We start from the raw sequence: 19,933 nt of genomic DNA on the forward strand, positions 1-19,933 counted from the left end.
AATTTATTTCTTCTAAAAAATGAATAATGACTTCTTTTGCTAGATAATTAATAATAATAATAATAATTACTTCTTGCACTATATTCTAACATGATCATTGACTATTCTCATCTATGCCATATTTAACAATAATTTAGACGTGCATACGTCTTCTATGGAGTGATGATTCATCCGCATACAACTAATTATTTACAAATAGACAAATAGTGTTGTTGACACAAATTGTATGCACGTCTAGGAAATAATTTTTAAAAGTGTGCTAACCATAAAATCTAAAAAAACAATGTGCTTGTTATTATCAACACATACAATTTAGAGACGCCTAATGAAAGATAAAAAATAAATTCAATTGTAATATTTGAATTTTTGACATGGTAAACAAATTTAATCTAAAATTTACATGGTAATTTTAAGGTTTACCAATTAATTTTCATGACCCTTTCGACAAAGTTTTTTTTTTTATCTTTCGTTAGTTTTCTCATGTGGGCCAGGGCTATGATAAAGCCTACCACGTGGAATTAAAAAAAATATATGAAGAGTGTTATTATTATTATTATTATTATTTATTATTTAGTTATAAATCTAATTATTATCCATTTGATTATCAGTTAATGTTACAATGATTTCTGTAATAGTTTGCATAGGAAGAACCGACATTTAGTAGAAGTATATTTTGGCAATTGGATGAGATTTTTTTGGTTATTTTTTATTGACATTTTATTTTTACGGCTTTTTGTCAAAATATTAGATTTATTTTTATTTATTTAATTTTTTTATTCTTTTAGCAATTAATGAGATTCTTTTGGTTTTTTTTTTATTGACTATTATATGTTTTTTTTTAAAATTAAGGCTTTTAAATTTTGTGTTATTTTAATGATTACAAAATATAGATCATAGATGTATTGCTCAAATTAGATGATACAATGATTAAGTAATGGTTAGATAAAATTTAAATTGTGATTAATTATTTAGAATGTGATTTGTTTTAAAATTTGTAAAATGATGACATTATGCGCCGTATATGAAAATTTGGCATGGACAATTACCTTAATTAATCGTTGTTAAAAGTAATTTTTTTACACGCTTGATTGCATATTTTTCTATGGGTTTTTACTAATGGGAATAAAAACCTCACAAAAAAATTTTCACGCCAATGAGAGTGGTCTAAAGAATTTTACCATTTATATTACAAATTTGAATAATTAATTTTGTTATCCTCATTTTAATATTTTATTAATATTTATATGGCATATATGTTTTTAACAAACTTTATTTAACATTTATATATTGCTTATAGTCCTTAAATGTTTCCTACTAACTTTAATTAAATATATTTTTAATAATTATAATCTCAATATATTTCCCATTAACTTTATGTTAATATTTTTTAAAGCTAATTGTCCTCACTTATATTCCATTAAAATTATTATTCAATAAATAATATATCTATCAGCTAAAAATTCTATTTTTTTTCTCTCTACAATTTTCTCTCCTTGGTCTCCATAATTATAACCATCTCAAACGCTTTGCTCTCTTTTGTCTCTATTAGCTATCAGAGTATACACATACATGAACTTACACATTATTTGTTAAAAAACCATTCCTAAACCATGAATTCTACAACTTCCATTAATGAACTCATGGGTTCTACCCACACTTTTTCCACCCAAAATTTCCCAATCTCAAAAATCAAAACTCTAGAAATCTTCCTTGCACTATCAACTTTCATCACCATACATTCTATAAGGCAAAGAAAGCATCAAGGATTACCCACATGGCCATTACTAGGAATGCTCCCTTCTTTGATTCTTGGTCTTAGACACAATCCATACGAATGGTTCACCGATCTCCTTCGCCGTCGAAACGGGACATTTATATTCAAAGGACCATGGCTAAGCAACCTCCATTGTGTTCTTACGGCTAACCCCTCTAACATTGAATACTTGCTCAAGACCAACTTCTTGAACTTTCCTAAGGGTGATTATTACAAACAAAACATGGAAGAACTGCTCGGTAATGATAAATTTGTTATTGAGCTTATACACGACAAATCCGCATAAAAAGAGAGTTGGCTGCACATAAACTTGATGAGGTTCAGTTCTAAAACCAATTGACTATAAGAGGAGTAGCCTATCAAGATTATATGCTAGTCAACTTCTTTTCTTTTTTTCGATATGAAATCTCATGTGGGTTATTTTTGCAACATTCCCCTTCACATGTGAGCCCATTCTTTTTAATTGGGCAAAAACATTATTCTTTTCTACAAGGACATTGTTTTTTATAGAAAAACAATTTTGTTTTGTTTCCAGTTGATTGAAGGCTCTAATACAAAAATAAATTTGTATTGGACTTATACACAAGAAGATCTACATAAGAGGGAGGAGAGTTAACTGCATGCATACATGTTAGTTAACTTCTTTTTAATTTTTCGATTTGAAATCTTATGTAGGTTATTTTTCCGACAGGTAACGGAATCTTTGCAGCTGATTATGAAACATGGCAGCAACACCGGAAGATCTTAAGCATGGAATTTCATACTCCAAGATTCCAGGAACTAACGGTGCAATCATTACTTCAATTAGTCCATTCCAGACTCATCCCTATAATGGAAGATTCCATAAAGAAATCCACAGTTATAGACTTACAAGACATTCTTCTTCGCTTAACATTCGATAATGTCTGTATGGTCGCCCTCGGTGCAGATCCTGGGTGCCTATCATCTCCATTACCCGACATTCTTTTTGCTCGTGCATTCGAGCACACGACTGAAACGATCTTATTTCGTTTTTGCACTCCAACTTGTGTATGGAAACTAATGAGATATTTTAATCTCGGCCCTGAAAGAGCATTAAAAACGTCGATTAAAAAAGTTAATGAATTTGTGGATGAAATTATTCGAATTCGAAAAAACGAGAAACTTAAGGAAAGATCTGATTTGCTTGCTGTTCTTATGAAATTAAGGGACGATGAAAAATTTTTAAGGGATGTTTGTGTTAATATTATTATTGCTGGAAGGGATACTTCATCTGTGGCAATTAGCTGGTTTTTTTGGCTTCTTGATCAACACTTAGACGTGGAAAAGAAAATTTTGGATGAGATTCATAGGATTATAAGTGAAAGGGGAGATTTTAAGGAAGATGATAGAGACTGTGTCGTGTTTCAGCCAGAGGAAATTAAGAAAATGGAGTATTTACATGCTGCTATTTCTGAGGCTTTAAGGTTGTACCCTTCTGTGCCTATAGATCACAAAGAGGTAAATTCTATAATGCTCATCCTATTTTTGAAGTGTGATTAATTTGTTTAGTAAATGTTAATAAATTAAATTAACGATGGAAGATTCTGACCATGTTTGATCGCAAAGGGCTCTAAAAGATTGAGGGTCTCAATAGTAAATTATTTGGCATATGTTAAGGGTCTAAAGACGCATTTAGAAAAATATCATAATTTTTAAAATTGCTCCGGACTTTTAAAGAATTATCAATTTTTGCTTTACCTTTTCTGGTTAGTAGTTAATGTTAAATAGTGGGAATTGTAATGGAAACTTGGTATTATATTTTGGTGGGAAAATCTTAATAGACATGTTTGCTCTATTTTAATTATCTCATTTTCTTCGTAAAATTAATTCCAATACAAAACTATTTAGAGATAGGAGTAGTAATGAAAATTTGTGAATTTAAAAAGATTTTAATGATCAACTTTTTATTACCGTGGGAATGACATAGTATATTTTATGAAAATTTATACTATAAATTATTCTTATTACTACCATTTTGTATTTGGATATTCGACTTTCTAATTTTATTATTACTTATGTTTTATACTTTAAAATTTATATTTTTTTATTAAAAAATTTAATTTATTTAGGTTATTGAATTTATTAACATGTACAATTCTCAACTACAACTAAATTGGATAACGAATTTATTTTTAATTAATTTAGACTTTTGAAAATCCGACCATGTTTCCAAAATAATTTGTTTACAAAGTTTTAAAAAAATGTTGATTAACAAGTGCGTTTAAATATTTATATGTAAAAAACATAATATAATTTAAAAGTCAAAAAAATATAGTAAGTTAAAACTCAGATATTTGGTTTCCGATCCAGATTAAACCGGATATTCGAATTTCGGATCTCTGACTTTTTTAGATCAAAACTGGATCATGTTTTTCACTATCCGAAACGAAAAGTTAGATATTCGGATTTTTGAATCCAGATCGGTTCGGTCCGATTTTGAACACCCTAGTTATTATTCATCTGTAAATGTTATTATGCAATAAAAATAGTGGTTATGATAGTCATTTAATAGTTTGTTATGTAAAACTTATACTTTTTTTAATTTTTCGAGATTCTTTAAACCTTTTATTAAAACAACTACCTGCACCACTAAACATCACTAAAATTGCTAACATTGTTTTCAGTCGATATTACATCACTAACATTTACTAAGTGTTTTATGAACACACATTAAAGGTGGTAGGAGAAGATATGTTTCCAGATGGAACAATTCTGAAGAAAGGAACTAAAGTATTGTATTCCATCTACTCAATGGGAAGAATGGAAAGTATATGGGGAATGGATTGCAGGGAATACAAACCGGAAAGATGGCTTAAAAATGGTCATTTTATGAATAAATCAGCTTTTAAGTTTACAGCTTTTAATGGTGGACCTCGACTTTGTTTAGGGAAACAATTTTCTTATTACCAAATGAAGTTTGTCGCTGCTTCTCTTATTTTTCGTTATCGAGTTCAGGTTGTTCAAAATCAACTGGTTCAACCAAGACTTGCTTTGACTTTGTACATAAAACATGGCCTAAAAGTAAAACTCACACGCCGATCTTAATTGATCTTTTTGTTTACAAGGTAGGCCAGAGACAGATTAACGAAAATTGAACTCTAACCTATAAAAAAACAAAGTTTGTTGACATGGTGACAAAACTGGCGACAAAAAAGTTATGTTGTCAAAACTGCTGTTACAAGCTGTTTGCGACAAATTTGGCGACGAAATTGCTTTTAATTTAGTAGTGTAAGTCAACAAGAGAATATGGTATTTGTCACCACTGAGATGATATGCAAGCATCTGAGTATCTGACTATCAGGATGTTAACTTAATACTTGATTATTATTCTTAATGTGATTGTTCAACTTATAATTATGAAATAATGATCGTTAATATTGTTTTGAATGATTTAAAGATTATTTAATTTAAGAATTTCGGTTGTATATCAAATCGGTAGTTTATTACAAAAAAAATAGAGTTCATTGATTTATTACGGATACAATTAGTTTATATGGAGTATAAGTAACCTACAACAAATTAAAATTTGTCTCCTCATGTTCGATTTGTACGTTTAACAATAGAGGAAAAAGATGATAATTATTAATTATTAATACTTTTTAATTTATATAAAACGAACATTAAAAAAAGTAATTTTTACAAGTTATTAATTTACTAAAAACATTCAATGAAAGTTCATATAATAATTTACTAAAAATATTGAAAAAATTCGAAATGGTAGCTTCGCATAGGTGTGCCTGATGAAATGTTTTAATTGAAGGATGTTTTTTTATAATGTGAAATCTGACCTGCACATTAAAAAAAGTAGTAGTAGTATTTTTTACAAGTTAATAGATCTGCCAATTTATTTAATATAGAAGTATTTACGTAACTAAAATTCACCGAAATACCAATCACTTTTATTTTCTACTTTTTACGATTATCTAATTAAAATAGGTAATATAATCATATGATTTGACAATACTTCATCAGATAAATCACTTATACTTTTTAATCACCTAAATAATTTCGAAAACTATTACTAATTATCATGCATAACATTGGCTGAATTTGTACTCAAAATATTTTTAGGCATAACATTTTATATTTTACCAAAAGCCCTTTTGGCTCAATAGATAGAGCATCTACATGTGGAGCAGAATGTTTGGGGTTCGATTCCTATTGGGCGCAGGTATCAGTTGGGGGGTTTCTTGACTGAGTGCATCTCTCTTTACTCCCTCAGAGGAACGGGTATGATTTGTCCGCCTCTTTCATGAAAAAGGAAAAAACCCTCCATCCGAACCTTACTTTATGCGTGATACTGAGAGTGTCCTTTAACTTTTTATAACATTTTATATTTTATATATTTATATAAATTTATTACACAAAATATTGAATGATTTCTTTACACAGAATATTAGTTGATTTACTTAGAATATATTTCACAACAAAAAAGATAGATGCAACTTACGTAAACAGTATGAACTAATTCGGTAATTAAATATATCGATAGAATTTCGACTGTTTTTTGTTAGTCGAAATAAATGTTATCGGTAAAAATTTGAGTCCGAATTTATTCGAAATTTAGACTAGCTTCACAAGTCGGTTTTTTAATCGAAATACCAACCGTCATTGTTGGTACGAGATTGATTGGAATTTCAACTATTTTCCTATTAAATTTTGATCAAAAATTTTCGACTAAGATCTGGTCGGAAAATAGTCAAAAACCTTAAACCCCTTATTTTTTTTCGACCTTTTTAATCAAAATACCAATTGTCATTGCATAACATCTTAATTGTGATAGATCATGTTTGTTTTCGAATACAACAGGTATATTCAAACTATGCTTTTTTTATCCAACAAAATCTCTATGGATTATATTCAGATGCACCCTCTTCAAATACCCTTAAAAATCCAACTCGATCCAATTAATCTCCTGTTCAGGTGTGAGGTCTATTTTTTTCTCAACCATTTTATTTTTCAAATTTATCCTATTTCTGCGGTACGAATGCCTCCCATCCAAAAAAAACTTTGATGAGAGTCAACCCATGATACTTTTCCGCTATCTTTTAAATATACTTTTTTGGAATATTGTGCCTTCTATATAAGAAAACTATTATATGATGTATGGTAATCACGTTCTATAAATTCATGAAACAAGGACTTAGCTAGCTAGCCATGCACACCACTAATTACTCATCAAATGTATGCTAATCACGTTTTAATTAATTAATTAGTACAATAATTATTTAACAACTTAGCAAAACCCATCACCAATTATGATTAGGTTTCAAAATGTTCTATCATAACATCATGCCCTTCCTCTTCATCATAACTCATTTAGTTTCATCCCAATCAGCTCCTCTTGCTCCTGCTCTCTATGTTTTTGGAGATTCATTACTGGATAATGGCAATAACAACATGTTGCCTACACTAGCTAAGGCTAATTATCACCCTTATAGTATCAAATTTTCTGCCCATGTTCCCTTAGGAAGATTCAAGGATGGCAGAACTATTGCAGATTTCATAGGTACGTTTACACGTTTACTGTTAAGAAATGAACTCAACTAAAAGTTTAAACTGATGGTTAGGAAATGAACTCAACTAAAAGTTTAAACTGATGGTTAGGACCACAGAATATATCATATATTAATTATTTTTCTTTTTAGTATTCCGTATTGTGAAGCAAATCATTAACGATGTGTATTCGATAATCTGGTGGATTAATTTCGGTTCTTGAGCATATGTATGTTCTAATGTACATATCTTGACAATATGACTTAAATTTTATATGGGTTATTTTCGCTCAGGTTATAGTCTATTTCAGTTAATGAGTCAATTTATAAATAACTCTATAAATCATAGTTTTTTTATTGATTTTTTAACAATGCATGCTTGTGATACTATTTATTGATAATGCTTGCTTGGACATATACCTCACCCGAGACTTGAAAGGCCATACCAGAAAAATCTAACTAAATTAAATATTTGCATAACATAGTAAATTATTTTTACGTTTTTACATAGGATTGTCTTTTAAATTTTAGGGTTTCTGTATCAAATTTTTGTACTTGAATTTAAAGGAAAATAATCTATATCAGTATGTGATAAAATTTTTCCTTTAATTACACTAATAATATTGTCTCTTTAGTACTTGATTACTCTCGCATAAAATAATATACGTGTATTCACGATAATTAAAACAATGAATCAAGCAAGTATAGAATGTATTAATAGGGCCTCTCTGATAATGAAACCTTGTATGATAGACGACTTTGCATATATTAATCGACAACCATATTTTTACGTGCAGCTGAATTTTTGGGGTTACCATACCCACCACCATATGTACATCTATTCGGTTCAAATTGGATTATTCAATCGGATACAACATTAAGCTCCAATCTATTTAGAGCGAGTTTAATCACAGGCTACAATTATGCATCGGCGGCATGTGGCATTCTACCGGAGACTGGATCATTGTATGTAAGGAACACTCCACGAGATTATATTATTCTAGTATAAAACTCGTGCAGTATAAAACTCATACAATGCACGAAATTATTAGTGTATATATATATATATATATATATATATATATATATATATATATATATATATATATATATATATATATATATATATATATATATATATATATATATATATATATATATATATATATATATATATATAATTTTAATGATTTATATTGATATATTTTAAAAAATTACTAACCTGATAAACATATTTTAAAAACACAAATTGCAAAAAATATTGCCTATATAATTTTAGAAATATTCTTTTCCATCCAAAGATACTATTACTTAAGCATATTATTTGCAGAAAGTTTTGAAATAAGTTCACATAGTATAGCATCATTTTAATTAAATTTGTTTAATTTAAAAATGCCTATAACATGAATCATGTCATTTATCAAGTCAAAAATTATTTTTTTATATTTGTTACACGAATAAAATTGAGTCTAATAAAAGATATTTTTTGTAATAAATTTTTAACATAAACTACAATTTTTAGATGTAATTTAAAATAAAGATTCACATCAAAATGTACATCCAATAAATTTGATTCATTTGGCAAATAGCTACGAGACTGTCATTTGTCATTTTACAGCAAAATTATTAGATTGTATGATTTGAAAATAATACAAGTTTGTGAACTTTTGCGTCATGTTTGCTACTACAGCTAGTCTCTTGAGAGACCGTCTTTTTGAGAGATGTATCTCAAGCCCAGTCCATCAAAGACTAATGCCTATTTATCGTATTCTTAATGTCTAATTACATTATCCTTAATGCCTACTTTTAATATCTTAAATATCTACTTACATCATTTTTAATGCCTAATTAGAATTTTTTTAAAAAAATATATAATAGGTCGGCCCAATTAGAGATGGTTTCTCAAAATGACTGTCTCCCACAAGAATTTGTGTTGCTATTAAAGGTCAATCATAAACTATCATTAAAGTAGGATTGCGGACCCCACAAGCCCCATCTTTAATGGAAGCCAATTAATAACATTGAACTAATGCAATGTTGTTGAGAGGATACTAGTTTGTGTCCTTGAATATACCCTATGGTTATTTTGAGGGCACAAGTATGATTTATTTATTACCTTCCTCTCCCCAGACTCTAACCTATGGGAGATATTTGATTTACGACTCTATTTAATATGTTAATTGCATTCATTTTAATTTCGATTGGTTTTGTTATAAAGAAAGAGGAAGACCGATTGATATCAATATGACTTCTTTTCTCTAAAAAGTTAAGAGTAGAAAGGGATTCTATAGAAAAGGTTTAAATAAATAACGGTTATTTGTGAGATTAATAAATTATTCTTATGTGGTAGGATGTTATTGGATGAGAGTTTTGTTATTTTAATTTATTTTTTTTGGTTTTGTTTATTTTAGTATTATTATTTTTGTCTTTTTGTGGTGATTTGCAAATCATGGTTATTGATTAGGAATTTTTGGATTATGTAAGAAAAAACTATCAAAATCAAATCAATAGACTACTTGCTAACAAGATTGAACAAAGTTTGGTCTAAATCGTAAACCAAACCGGACCAAACTGTAATTTCAGTATTTGGTCTAGTCTAATTTTTTTCAAAAAAAAAAGGGTTTACGGTCTGGTCCCGATTTTTTATTTTTCAGACCAGAGCAGACCGCAACCGTACAATGACCAAAAACCATAATTGTTTTTTAATAAAAAGGTTGCTACTTATATATTTTGAGATGTAAGTATTTTCATATAGTAATATATACTTGAATGATATTGATGCAGTCAACTAATTAAATTTTTTTTTTTTGGTGTTTGTAGGTGCGAAATGTTTTCATAAAAATATTTTAATTTGGGAAAATTGTAAAAATAAAAAACCATAGATCAGACCAGACCAAAACGGTTTGGCGGTTTGGTCCGGTACGGTCTGGCGATTTAAACGGTTCGGTATGACCTTGAAAATTTTCAGGCCAAAAATTTTAATTTGGTCGGATTTTAATGTCAGACCAGACCAAACCGGACTGTGCACCCCTACTTGCTAACATTTACCAATATGTAATTTGTATGATTTTGACCAGCCTAATAAAGAGGAAGTCTTAGTAAATAACGGTTATTTGTGAAGTTGACAAATCACCTTTATATGGTAGGATTTGATAGGGTGAGAGTTTTGTTATTTTAATTTACTTTTTTTAATTTTGTTCATTTAATTATTATAATTTTGTCTTTTAGTAGTGATTTACAAATTACGGTTATTGATTATGAATTACTATTGTCTAATAAATTTATGTATTGCATGAGCATATATCTAGCTAGTAGGCTTATACATTTTTCTCTGCACCTTATTTATACACTTAATTATGCACTTATTTTTCTTTTTGCCTTTATTCATATTTAGATCATCATTTTTTTTTTTTTTTTTTTTTTTTTTTCTCATAGCATATACTCTTTATTGTTCTCTACATTTGTATAATTTAACTTTGAATATAAGCATGCTCTTAACGTGAGATATAATTGGTGCAACTTAATTGATTTATGAAATAGGGGAAATGTATTTCAATGGATGAACAAATAGAGATGTTTGAAGGCACAATAAAGTCCCAATTGGCACCAATATATAATGATCATGGTCAACTTTACCAATACTTGTCTAAATCTATATTTCTTATAATAACGGGGAATAATGATTATATTCAAAACTATCTTAATCCTCTTATTCTTCCAAGCAAACAATATGATCCCGATCAATTCGCTCAACTATTGGTGGACACATTTTCTCTACAAATCAAGGTATGCATTGATTTCAATTGAGGTTAGGTTAGATTATTATTTTCATGAACACAAATTTTTGGGAGAGACAGTCTCTTTGAGAGACCATTTCTAATTGGATCAATCTGTTATATATTTTTTTAAAATATTATAAGTAGGCATTAAAAATAATGTATAAGATATTGAAAGTAAGCATTAAGGATACAATAGTAAGCATTAAGGATAATATAAGTAGGCATTAAAAATATGGTAAGTAGGCATTAATTTTTAATGGGCTGGACTTAAATACGTCTCTCAAAGAGACGGTCTCTCAAAAAACTAGCTAATTCATAAAATACTCGCTATATTAAGGTATTAAATTAATTTTTTTAAATTCGTATGTATGTCCAACTAATTCAAAATGGAGGAAGTATTAAATTTTGATATAAAAGCAACATTCGATTATCTCATTGTTGTAAGTGCAACTTTAAGTTTACAGAACCCTTGATAGCAAATAAAAATATATACTAAATATATACCGAAGAATTTGAATATTTTAAGTACAGTTATTCAAAAGTTGAATGATAAGATGTTTGATTCATTAACTAGTATTATAAATTTTATTAAATTTTTTAATACTCTCACAAAATAATTTTTTAGCAGGCTTAGTTTATTTGCCGCTATTCGTCCTCTTTCTTAGTGAGTGGGACCCGCGGGCAAATGAGTTTTTAATTTTATAATTAGGTAAATAACTATATTTTTATATTCGTATTATGATGGATATTCAAACGTGATAAAATTGCCTCTGCTGAGTTAGCAATATTCCATGTTTAATTAGGGTTCTTCTATTAATTAAAGTTAAAATAACTTAAGAAAATATAAATTGGTCAGAATGGTACCCAATTAAGAGAAATATACACAAATTTACATTAAAATAATTAAGTATATCAAAAATGGATTATATGGAAGCATCTTTAATTAGGGTTTTTCTATTAATTAAAGTTAAAATTAAAATACAAAAACAAAGCGGGCGGACGGATATTTTCGCGGGCATTTTTTTGTTGTTGTTACCCTCCCATTTATCTTAGCGGGCGAGTATTACCCGTCTAAATTTTAAAATTTTTAAATAACATTGTCTAAATCCGCCTGATTTTTAAGCCGTTGGATGGGTCGAACATAGCGAATAGCTCTACCATGAACAACTCTATTCACAACAAACCTCACAACTTAGACAAACCTATTAAGAAGGGTTCCATCTCTAGGGGAAGGGAAGAAAATAATATGGTTAACAAGAGAAAAAACCAGAGCAAACTAAAAGAACAAAAAAAATCAACTTATATAAGAGAAGCTAATGAAGCAAGATTATAGTTGTATCATATGATAAGAAAAAAATAGAGTTCAAATGAGATTTTGTTTGATTCTTTTCAATATGTATTAAATTGTTTGATTGTGTGTCATGCGCAGAGGTTATATGAATTAGGAGCTAGAAAGATAATATTGTCAGATATCGGCCCACTTGGTTGTACTCCTTTCTTTACAAGAAGTCTAAGGCGTATGCTTAACAACAGCGAAATATGTGAATGTGATGAAAATGTAAATTTAATCGTATCTAAGTTTAACGACCGCCTTGCTACAATGCTTCAGAATTTGACCGCTTCGCTCATTGACTCACACTTCATCCTTCAGCGCTCTTATCACCGCAGCTATGATTTGATTAAGCATCCGGCTAAGTATGGTATGTTTTTCTAGTAATATAATAAAATTAATGGAAAAATATAGAGATTAAAAATACTAAAAAAAAGTTAAAATACAGTTATATATAATATTAAGGAACCATGAACATTAAATATATTGATTAATATGTGAAAATCATAAAAAAAAATTTAAAATATTTAACTTAACTAATTTTAACACTGATCAAAGATATATAATTTTTTTAAAAAAAAATATGAGTAAGGTTCTTTGTCTAATTTTTTTAAAATAGTAAAAACAATAATTTTTTAAAATTATTGATTAATATGTGAAAATCGTAAATCTTTGTTAAATATTATTTATTTTTCAAGTTTTATAAGAAAATAATTTCCAATATATATATATATATATATATATATATATATATATATATATATATATATATATATATATATATATATATTTATAATTTTATAATTCTATTGTTTGCAGGGTTTAATGATAACAAAAATCCTTGTTGTACATCATGGATGAATGGAAAACTGTTATGTGTTCCAAATGCACCACCCTGTGAAGACTCTGATAAACACATATTTTGGGATGGTTTTCATCCAACAGAAGCAACCACTCGTGATTTTATAACTCAATGCATTTTTGGTTCTTCTATTTGTTTTCCATTTAATATCAAGCAACTAGTTCAAGCTTAAAATAATATTATTTAGAAAAAATTGATATTAATAATCCAACATTTAACCCATTTACTATGAATAATTTCAATTTTAAATTATTTTTTAATAAACCAACATTTTCCCTTTCTTGTTAACATACAAATAGGACATGCTAACAGCAAACTAAAATAAAATGTTATGCTGATAGCAAACTAAGGGTAAAAATTGGATTATTAATTAATAATTCAAAGCTGAGATTATTTACAGCGGATGAGTGAAATATTGTATTATTAATATCAATATTTTCCATTATTTATTAAATAAATCTCATACAAGCTACTCCCCTATTCCATAAAGAAATTCTCATTTGTCATTTTGGGTGTTCTATTTATTGTTTACATAAAGAATCTTTCTATATATATTACAAATTTTGGACAAAATAATATTATTCATCATCATTTTAATATTTTTATTATGCTTATGTTCCTCTATATCTTTCACCAACTTCATTTTAATATTTTTATACTTCTTAAAATCCCCACATGTTTTCCATTAACTTTATAAAATTTGTATTTTTTTATTAGTTATGGCCTCCATATTTTTTCCACTAAATTTTCTTTTAATATTTTTTTTAATGTTTTCTACATGTTTATTTTTTGGAAAATTTCACGTGGTAACTCTGAGGTTTTGGGTTTTTCACGTGGTAACCAAAACTTTTTTTAAAATCCACTTGGTAACCCTGAGGTTTACGAAATTGTTCCATCGTGATCTTTTTGCACATAAAAATTTAGCAAACGTTAATTCTGAAGCTTTAAGGCTGTTGTACGCCTATTTATGCGACTCACCATTACAATGCCATCAGTTTCAATCTTTTTCCTCAAAACATAAACCTTAATTCTGTCATCTTTGGATTTAAAGGGAAAAATATGATTTCGATGAAAGATGGTAGAGTTAGATCAGTTTATGTTTTGGGGAAAAATGTTGAAACTGATGGCATTTGAAGTGGTAAGTCGCATAAATAGCCGTGCAACAACTTTAAAGCTTATAAATTAAAGTTTGCTAACATTTAATGTGCAAATAGGTCACGGTGGAACAATTTGGTAAACCTCACGGTAACCACGTAGATTTTATAAAAGTTTTGGTTACCACGTGGAAAACCCAAAACCTCAGGGTTACCATGTGTAAATTCTTTTATTTTTTTTATTAGTTGTGTTCCCCATATTTTAATGTTTTCCCCATATTTATTTTACATTTAAACATTTTTTCCACTAAGTTAATTACTTATAATATAATATATCTGATTTTTAAAAGATTCTACTTTTTTTAATTCTCATAAACATTTCTTGTGAGAACTTCGTTAAGGAATGAAGAAAGGAATTATTATATATGTAATGTACCCCTATAGTTTTTTGCTCTTCCATATATGTATAGAATTCATAAACTTCAATATTCAATTTTTGTATCAAAAAATCAACTCAATCAAAATTCAATTTACATAATTAGCTTTAGATATAAAAATAATAGTTTTTTTTTTTAGTATTATACCTATAAGTACTATATGTCTATATGTATCATTAGTTATCATCACTATTCTGTCTCATCGATCAAGTCATATAACACTTTGCAATTATGTATATTTTTAACATCCAACTTTATGTAACACTTTTAAGTATCTCTATTTCATCTAATCAATTAATTTATATATAGTACTTTGTAGAATTATGTATCATTGTTAACAATATAAGAAAAACTAATTATAAAATCGGACTTTTAGTTACAACGAAAATTTTAATTGCCGTTGCAAAATAAGGTTTTGATGCTAAAAGTTTGTTGCAATAAATGAAAGTTTCATTACAAAGACAAATTGTTACATCATCATCTTCATATATCCAGTATATCCCGGGTATAGAAAATATGATCAGGGTTTGGGGAGGAAAGGATGATGATATTTTATACCCATAAAAAAAAGTACGGCCAAAGAATCTCTCGACTCGAGAAAGATCTATAGATGAATCCTCAAAAATAACCTCAGTAGTCAAAAACATTTACCTCATTTGGTAGGTGGTAATAAATAGTGGTAATAGAAATGAAAACTAGTGTAATTTTGGTTGAAAAATCTCTTGCTTACCTTGATGGTTATGCTTGTCCAACCTCAATCATCTCATTTTCTTCATAAAATTTATTCCAAGACATTATCATTGGGAAATGTTGTATTAGGTGGTAATGAAAATTTGTAAACAAAAAAGCTTTTTTGGGATCAAATTAGTTTCATTAGTATGTGAATGATATAGAACTTTTGATGAAATTTTACACTATAAATCATTCCCATTACCACTAACCAAACGCGCCGGTAAATAAATAATAATGCATATGAATAAATAAAAATAACTAGGTAAAAACGAATAAAAAGAATGTTAAGTAAAAAGATAAAGGCAAAAAAAAGAACACCGATTCTCCAAAATCCCACAAAATCATCATCATTCATGTCTTTCCTATCTATCTCCACATAGTATCCACACGCCATCTTCACCCATCTTCATTATCATTTTCTTTCCTTAATTTCTCTTTTTAAAGTTTCAATCTGTGAGTCTCCTATCAAGCCAAACCCTAACCCTAAATCGTATCATCAATGTTACTTGTCATTCTCTCTTTCTTTTGTCCATTATATATTATTATTCCTCTTTCTTTTTCCATCCCTTACATTTCAAAATCACAAACGTTCCCTTATTTCCCCACAAAAGCCCTAACGGCCCGTTTGATTGATGGTAATAAAGTAATGGGAATGAAATGTTGTAATGACAATAGTAATGAAGGAATGGATATGAGAATTAGTAATGAAGATTCTTTTGTTTGGTGTGCATAACTAAAGAATGATAATGGAAGATAATATTCCATTGATTGCATTTGCTTGTTAGTAATAAAAACTGGTAATGACTCTTAGTTTCATTATTATATATTTGTATCTAAAAGCATTATTGTATCTAATGATTCTTTTTTTAATAATGATATTTTTTTGGATAATTACATACATTACCTTTTTTTCCTTCATTATTTTTTTTCTTCAGCTCGAAACAACATTACCTTATTTTATTACCACAGTAATACTTCATTACCATTACCGCCTAATACCAGGTTGTTTAATGGTAATAAAAATGGCCCTTTTTGATAATTTCATTACCTTATTTTATTACCATCCATTACCATTAAACGCATCCAAACAAATAAATTTTTTATTACTTAATTTTATTACCATTACCGCCCTCTAATACCATGTACCAAACGGGCCGTAAATGTAATATGTTTTTAAGGGTATGCTCGGAGGCGTAGTACATTTATTCAGGGCCGGATGTAAGTATAATTAATGATGTCAACTAACAGCATTGAACTTATGTATGAAATTATACATCTAAAGATACTAATATATGTGTTGGTCAAGTTGGTAGAACTTTGCTATGTGAATGTAATGACGAGGGATCAAACTTAGCTTCTAAAATATATTTTTTTAAAATATTATTGACATCATTAAATTTTATTCTAGATCTACTACTGTATTTATTTATAATAACTATTTTCTACAATTAATTTGCGTAATACATATTCAGTATGCACTAAATTCATCTTGTAATATTGGTGTTTAATTTATTTTTCAATTTTTGTTATTCCAATTGATATATAATAGAATTTCACTTTAAAAGAAATTGAATATGGAATTCAAGTATATCATTATAAAAAATGAATAACCTAGCCGGCCATATGGGAAAACATCATATACCCATCATCAAAAGAATTTAAAAAAAAAATGAACAACGTGCACATAACTAAACTCATTATCTACATTATCATTAAATGGTTCAACAACTAACAAAAGTCTTAAATCTATTAATTATATATACATACATATTTTCAAGATAATAAGCTTAAAATCAAAATGGCTCAAAAGCTCAAAAATTCCATAATATTTATTACTTTCTCAATATTATTGATAGCATACGCTATCTCGGCTAGCCGCCACCTCGGCGAACTGCCGGTAGGGGTGGCAACTGACATAAAGGTTGGTCCTTATCATAGTAATGGCACTACAAAGGCCCCCATGAATGGTTGCGTGGGTGTTACTTCCGTGAAGTTCAACGCTTGTGAGGACATGGGTCCCCCTCATAAAAGCAAGGCCGAATTTCCTGTGAGCATTCCTGGCGAGAAGCGCAATTAATGATAGTTTTACTTCTGCACTTTTGTTATTTTATTTATATGTTTTTTTATGTAAATTTGGCCAATCTTTCTTTGGTCACTAAAAATATTTGAGAAATGTGTTTGATAGTAATTATTAAATGGCGAGAATAATAATAATAAAAAAATTTATAATTTCAAAAGGAACATTTATTGATAAGACTAATGTTTATACTTATTTATATTTGATAATTTCATATTTTTTACTAAATTAATTCCAAAACGTACGTTATTATTACATGGAAATATGGTGAGAGCAATTCGCCATTTGTTTGTTTGCATTTGTATCTTTAAATAATATTACTTTTTGATGGGATTTGTTATTTGTATTTTATAATACAAAAAACATTTTTTTTATCCTTACATTATTTTTTCAATTACTTAACCGTTCGTTATTTCTTTTAAAATTCTTTGATGAATTACAATAAAAAAAGTTATTGTTTGTAAAAGGAATTACATTTATTAACTTCACAATCTTAATTCAGAACACCAACAACTCGTTTTATGAGACCGTCTCACCATGAGACGGGCCCATATAATTAGCCTGTTTCTTTAATTGATTACTTTAAGATCGTAAGTGATCGTTTTAAGGTCATAAGTAATCACTCTAAGTCTATAAAAACTGAATATTTTAATATTGTAAGTGGTCATTTTAACGTTATAAGTGATCACTTAAAGACAAAAAGTACATATTGGGCCAACCCAATAGAGATAGTCTCACCGTGAGACCATCTCATTTAAGAATTAGTAGAAAAACAATGAAATCTGAATTCTCACTTATGTAGCATGCAATTTCTTTAAATGATTTGGTCTAACCCAATTAAAGTCATCTCACAATGAGATTGACTCAATAAAAATGTGTGCATTTCGAATTATTCCAACTACTAAATTAATGGTACTTCTAAGTGAAATCTTTAATTTTACTCCCCTATTTTAAGCTTTTGATAACATTTATAATAATAAAGAAAATTACTACCCCTAGATGTCCAGTCAACTGCTACGCCTCAACGCATTTCGGGGAGAACCAACTAGCTCTGGGTTTGAGTGGCATTTCACCCCTAACCACAACTCATCCGCTAATTCTTCAAAGTATAGAAAAATCTGGGAAGAGAACAATGAGATCTCTGAAAAGGAAGAGGCAAGGAAGTAGTAAAAATGTTTTAAAAAAAGGTACAACCCGTTCTTGGGCTTAAGACTATGCGCGTCGCGTGGCACTCGAAGGCTTGAGGAGCAGCCCTCAAAAGGGAAAGACGCGGAGACGGCAGACTCGTCCCCGCTCCAACGATTGAGACTTCCAGTCCGAAACGAAAGTACTTCTTACTTCTCAAACGTGGCGAATTAAATCTTTTTAATGAAATAAAAATTTATATATATATATATATATATATATATATATATATATATATATATATATATATGTGTGTGTGTGTGTAAAGTTTAAGATTATTGGTGGTTATAAAAAATATTAATAAAATTTTATTTAATTTTCAAGTTATTTTCTGTTTTTAAATATTTTATTTTTATTATTTAATTATCTTTTAAGTTACAAAAAATCAATAGTTGAAATTTCACAATGAAAAAAATCAGCCACTATAAAATTACATGTACAAATTGATGACCCGAGCAAACTCTCGAAATGTTATTATCGTTCCATTAGAAACAAAACCCCGGATTGGGTTCATCTACTAGAAAGTGGAAAAACATATAACACAACAACACCAAGGTAGGAAAATAGATAGGAAAAATAGTCGGAATTTTTTTAAAATTTTTTATCATTTTGGGATGAAAATTAAAAAGTTTTGTTAATTTCCGATTAGTAAAAAGCGACAATTTTCTACTAGTTTTTGACCAACATCTTAGTCGGAAATTTTGATTAGCTAGTAGACGATAGTCAAAAATTCTAACTAATTTCCTACTAAAATGAAATATTGACTACTTTATTCTAATTGTTTAAAGTGGTTGGAAGTTAGTCGGTATAGGCCTATAATATAGGTCTATAATGACTGATTTATTACGGTTTTGGATAGTCCGTCGGTTGAGGATCTTTTTAGTTAAGGGTATGTTACGATTGGAACTTGGATGTCCAAGATGAGATTAAAAACTTGGAAAAAAGAGAAGTTAATTGTTTGTTATATTCTTGGTTAAGAAATAAAAATAAGACATGATATATGGGAATTTATTGTTTTAAGTTAATTAAATCCTATTATTAATATCCAATTTTAATGTTTTTAATTTAAATTTCTAAAATATAATTTGTTAGAGCTGTAGGGGAATTTGGCCTTCTAATAGTTATAAAATAATATTAATATAACAAC

At 28.4% G+C, this 19,933-nt stretch overlaps 2 protein-coding genes across 2 annotated transcripts; both read left to right on the forward strand.

The window, feature by feature from the left end:
* Positions 1-1,610: 1,610 nt before the first annotated feature.
* Positions 1,611-4,840, forward strand: LOC130799230 (cytochrome P450 86B1-like). The gene is made up of 3 exons (XM_057662335.1): positions 1,611-2,013; positions 2,466-3,253; positions 4,472-4,840. The coding sequence occupies exons 1-3, from the start codon at positions 1,611-1,613 to the stop codon at positions 4,838-4,840; spliced, it is 1,560 nt and encodes a 519-aa protein (XP_057518318.1).
* Positions 4,841-7,069: 2,229 nt separating this feature from the next.
* Positions 7,070-17,601, forward strand: LOC130799231 (GDSL esterase/lipase 7-like). Its single transcript, XM_057662336.1, has 5 exons — positions 7,070-7,304; positions 8,088-8,293; positions 10,831-11,076; positions 12,499-12,769; positions 17,381-17,601. Exons 1-5 carry the CDS (start codon positions 7,070-7,072, stop codon positions 17,599-17,601), a joined length of 1,179 nt encoding a protein of 392 aa, XP_057518319.1.
* Positions 17,602-19,933: the final 2,332 nt, after the last annotated feature.

The sequence above is a fragment of the Amaranthus tricolor genome, chromosome 14 (assembly GCF_026212465.1).
Source record: "Amaranthus tricolor cultivar Red isolate AtriRed21 chromosome 14, ASM2621246v1, whole genome shotgun sequence".
NCBI classification, from domain to species: domain Eukaryota; kingdom Viridiplantae; phylum Streptophyta; class Magnoliopsida; order Caryophyllales; family Amaranthaceae; genus Amaranthus; species Amaranthus tricolor.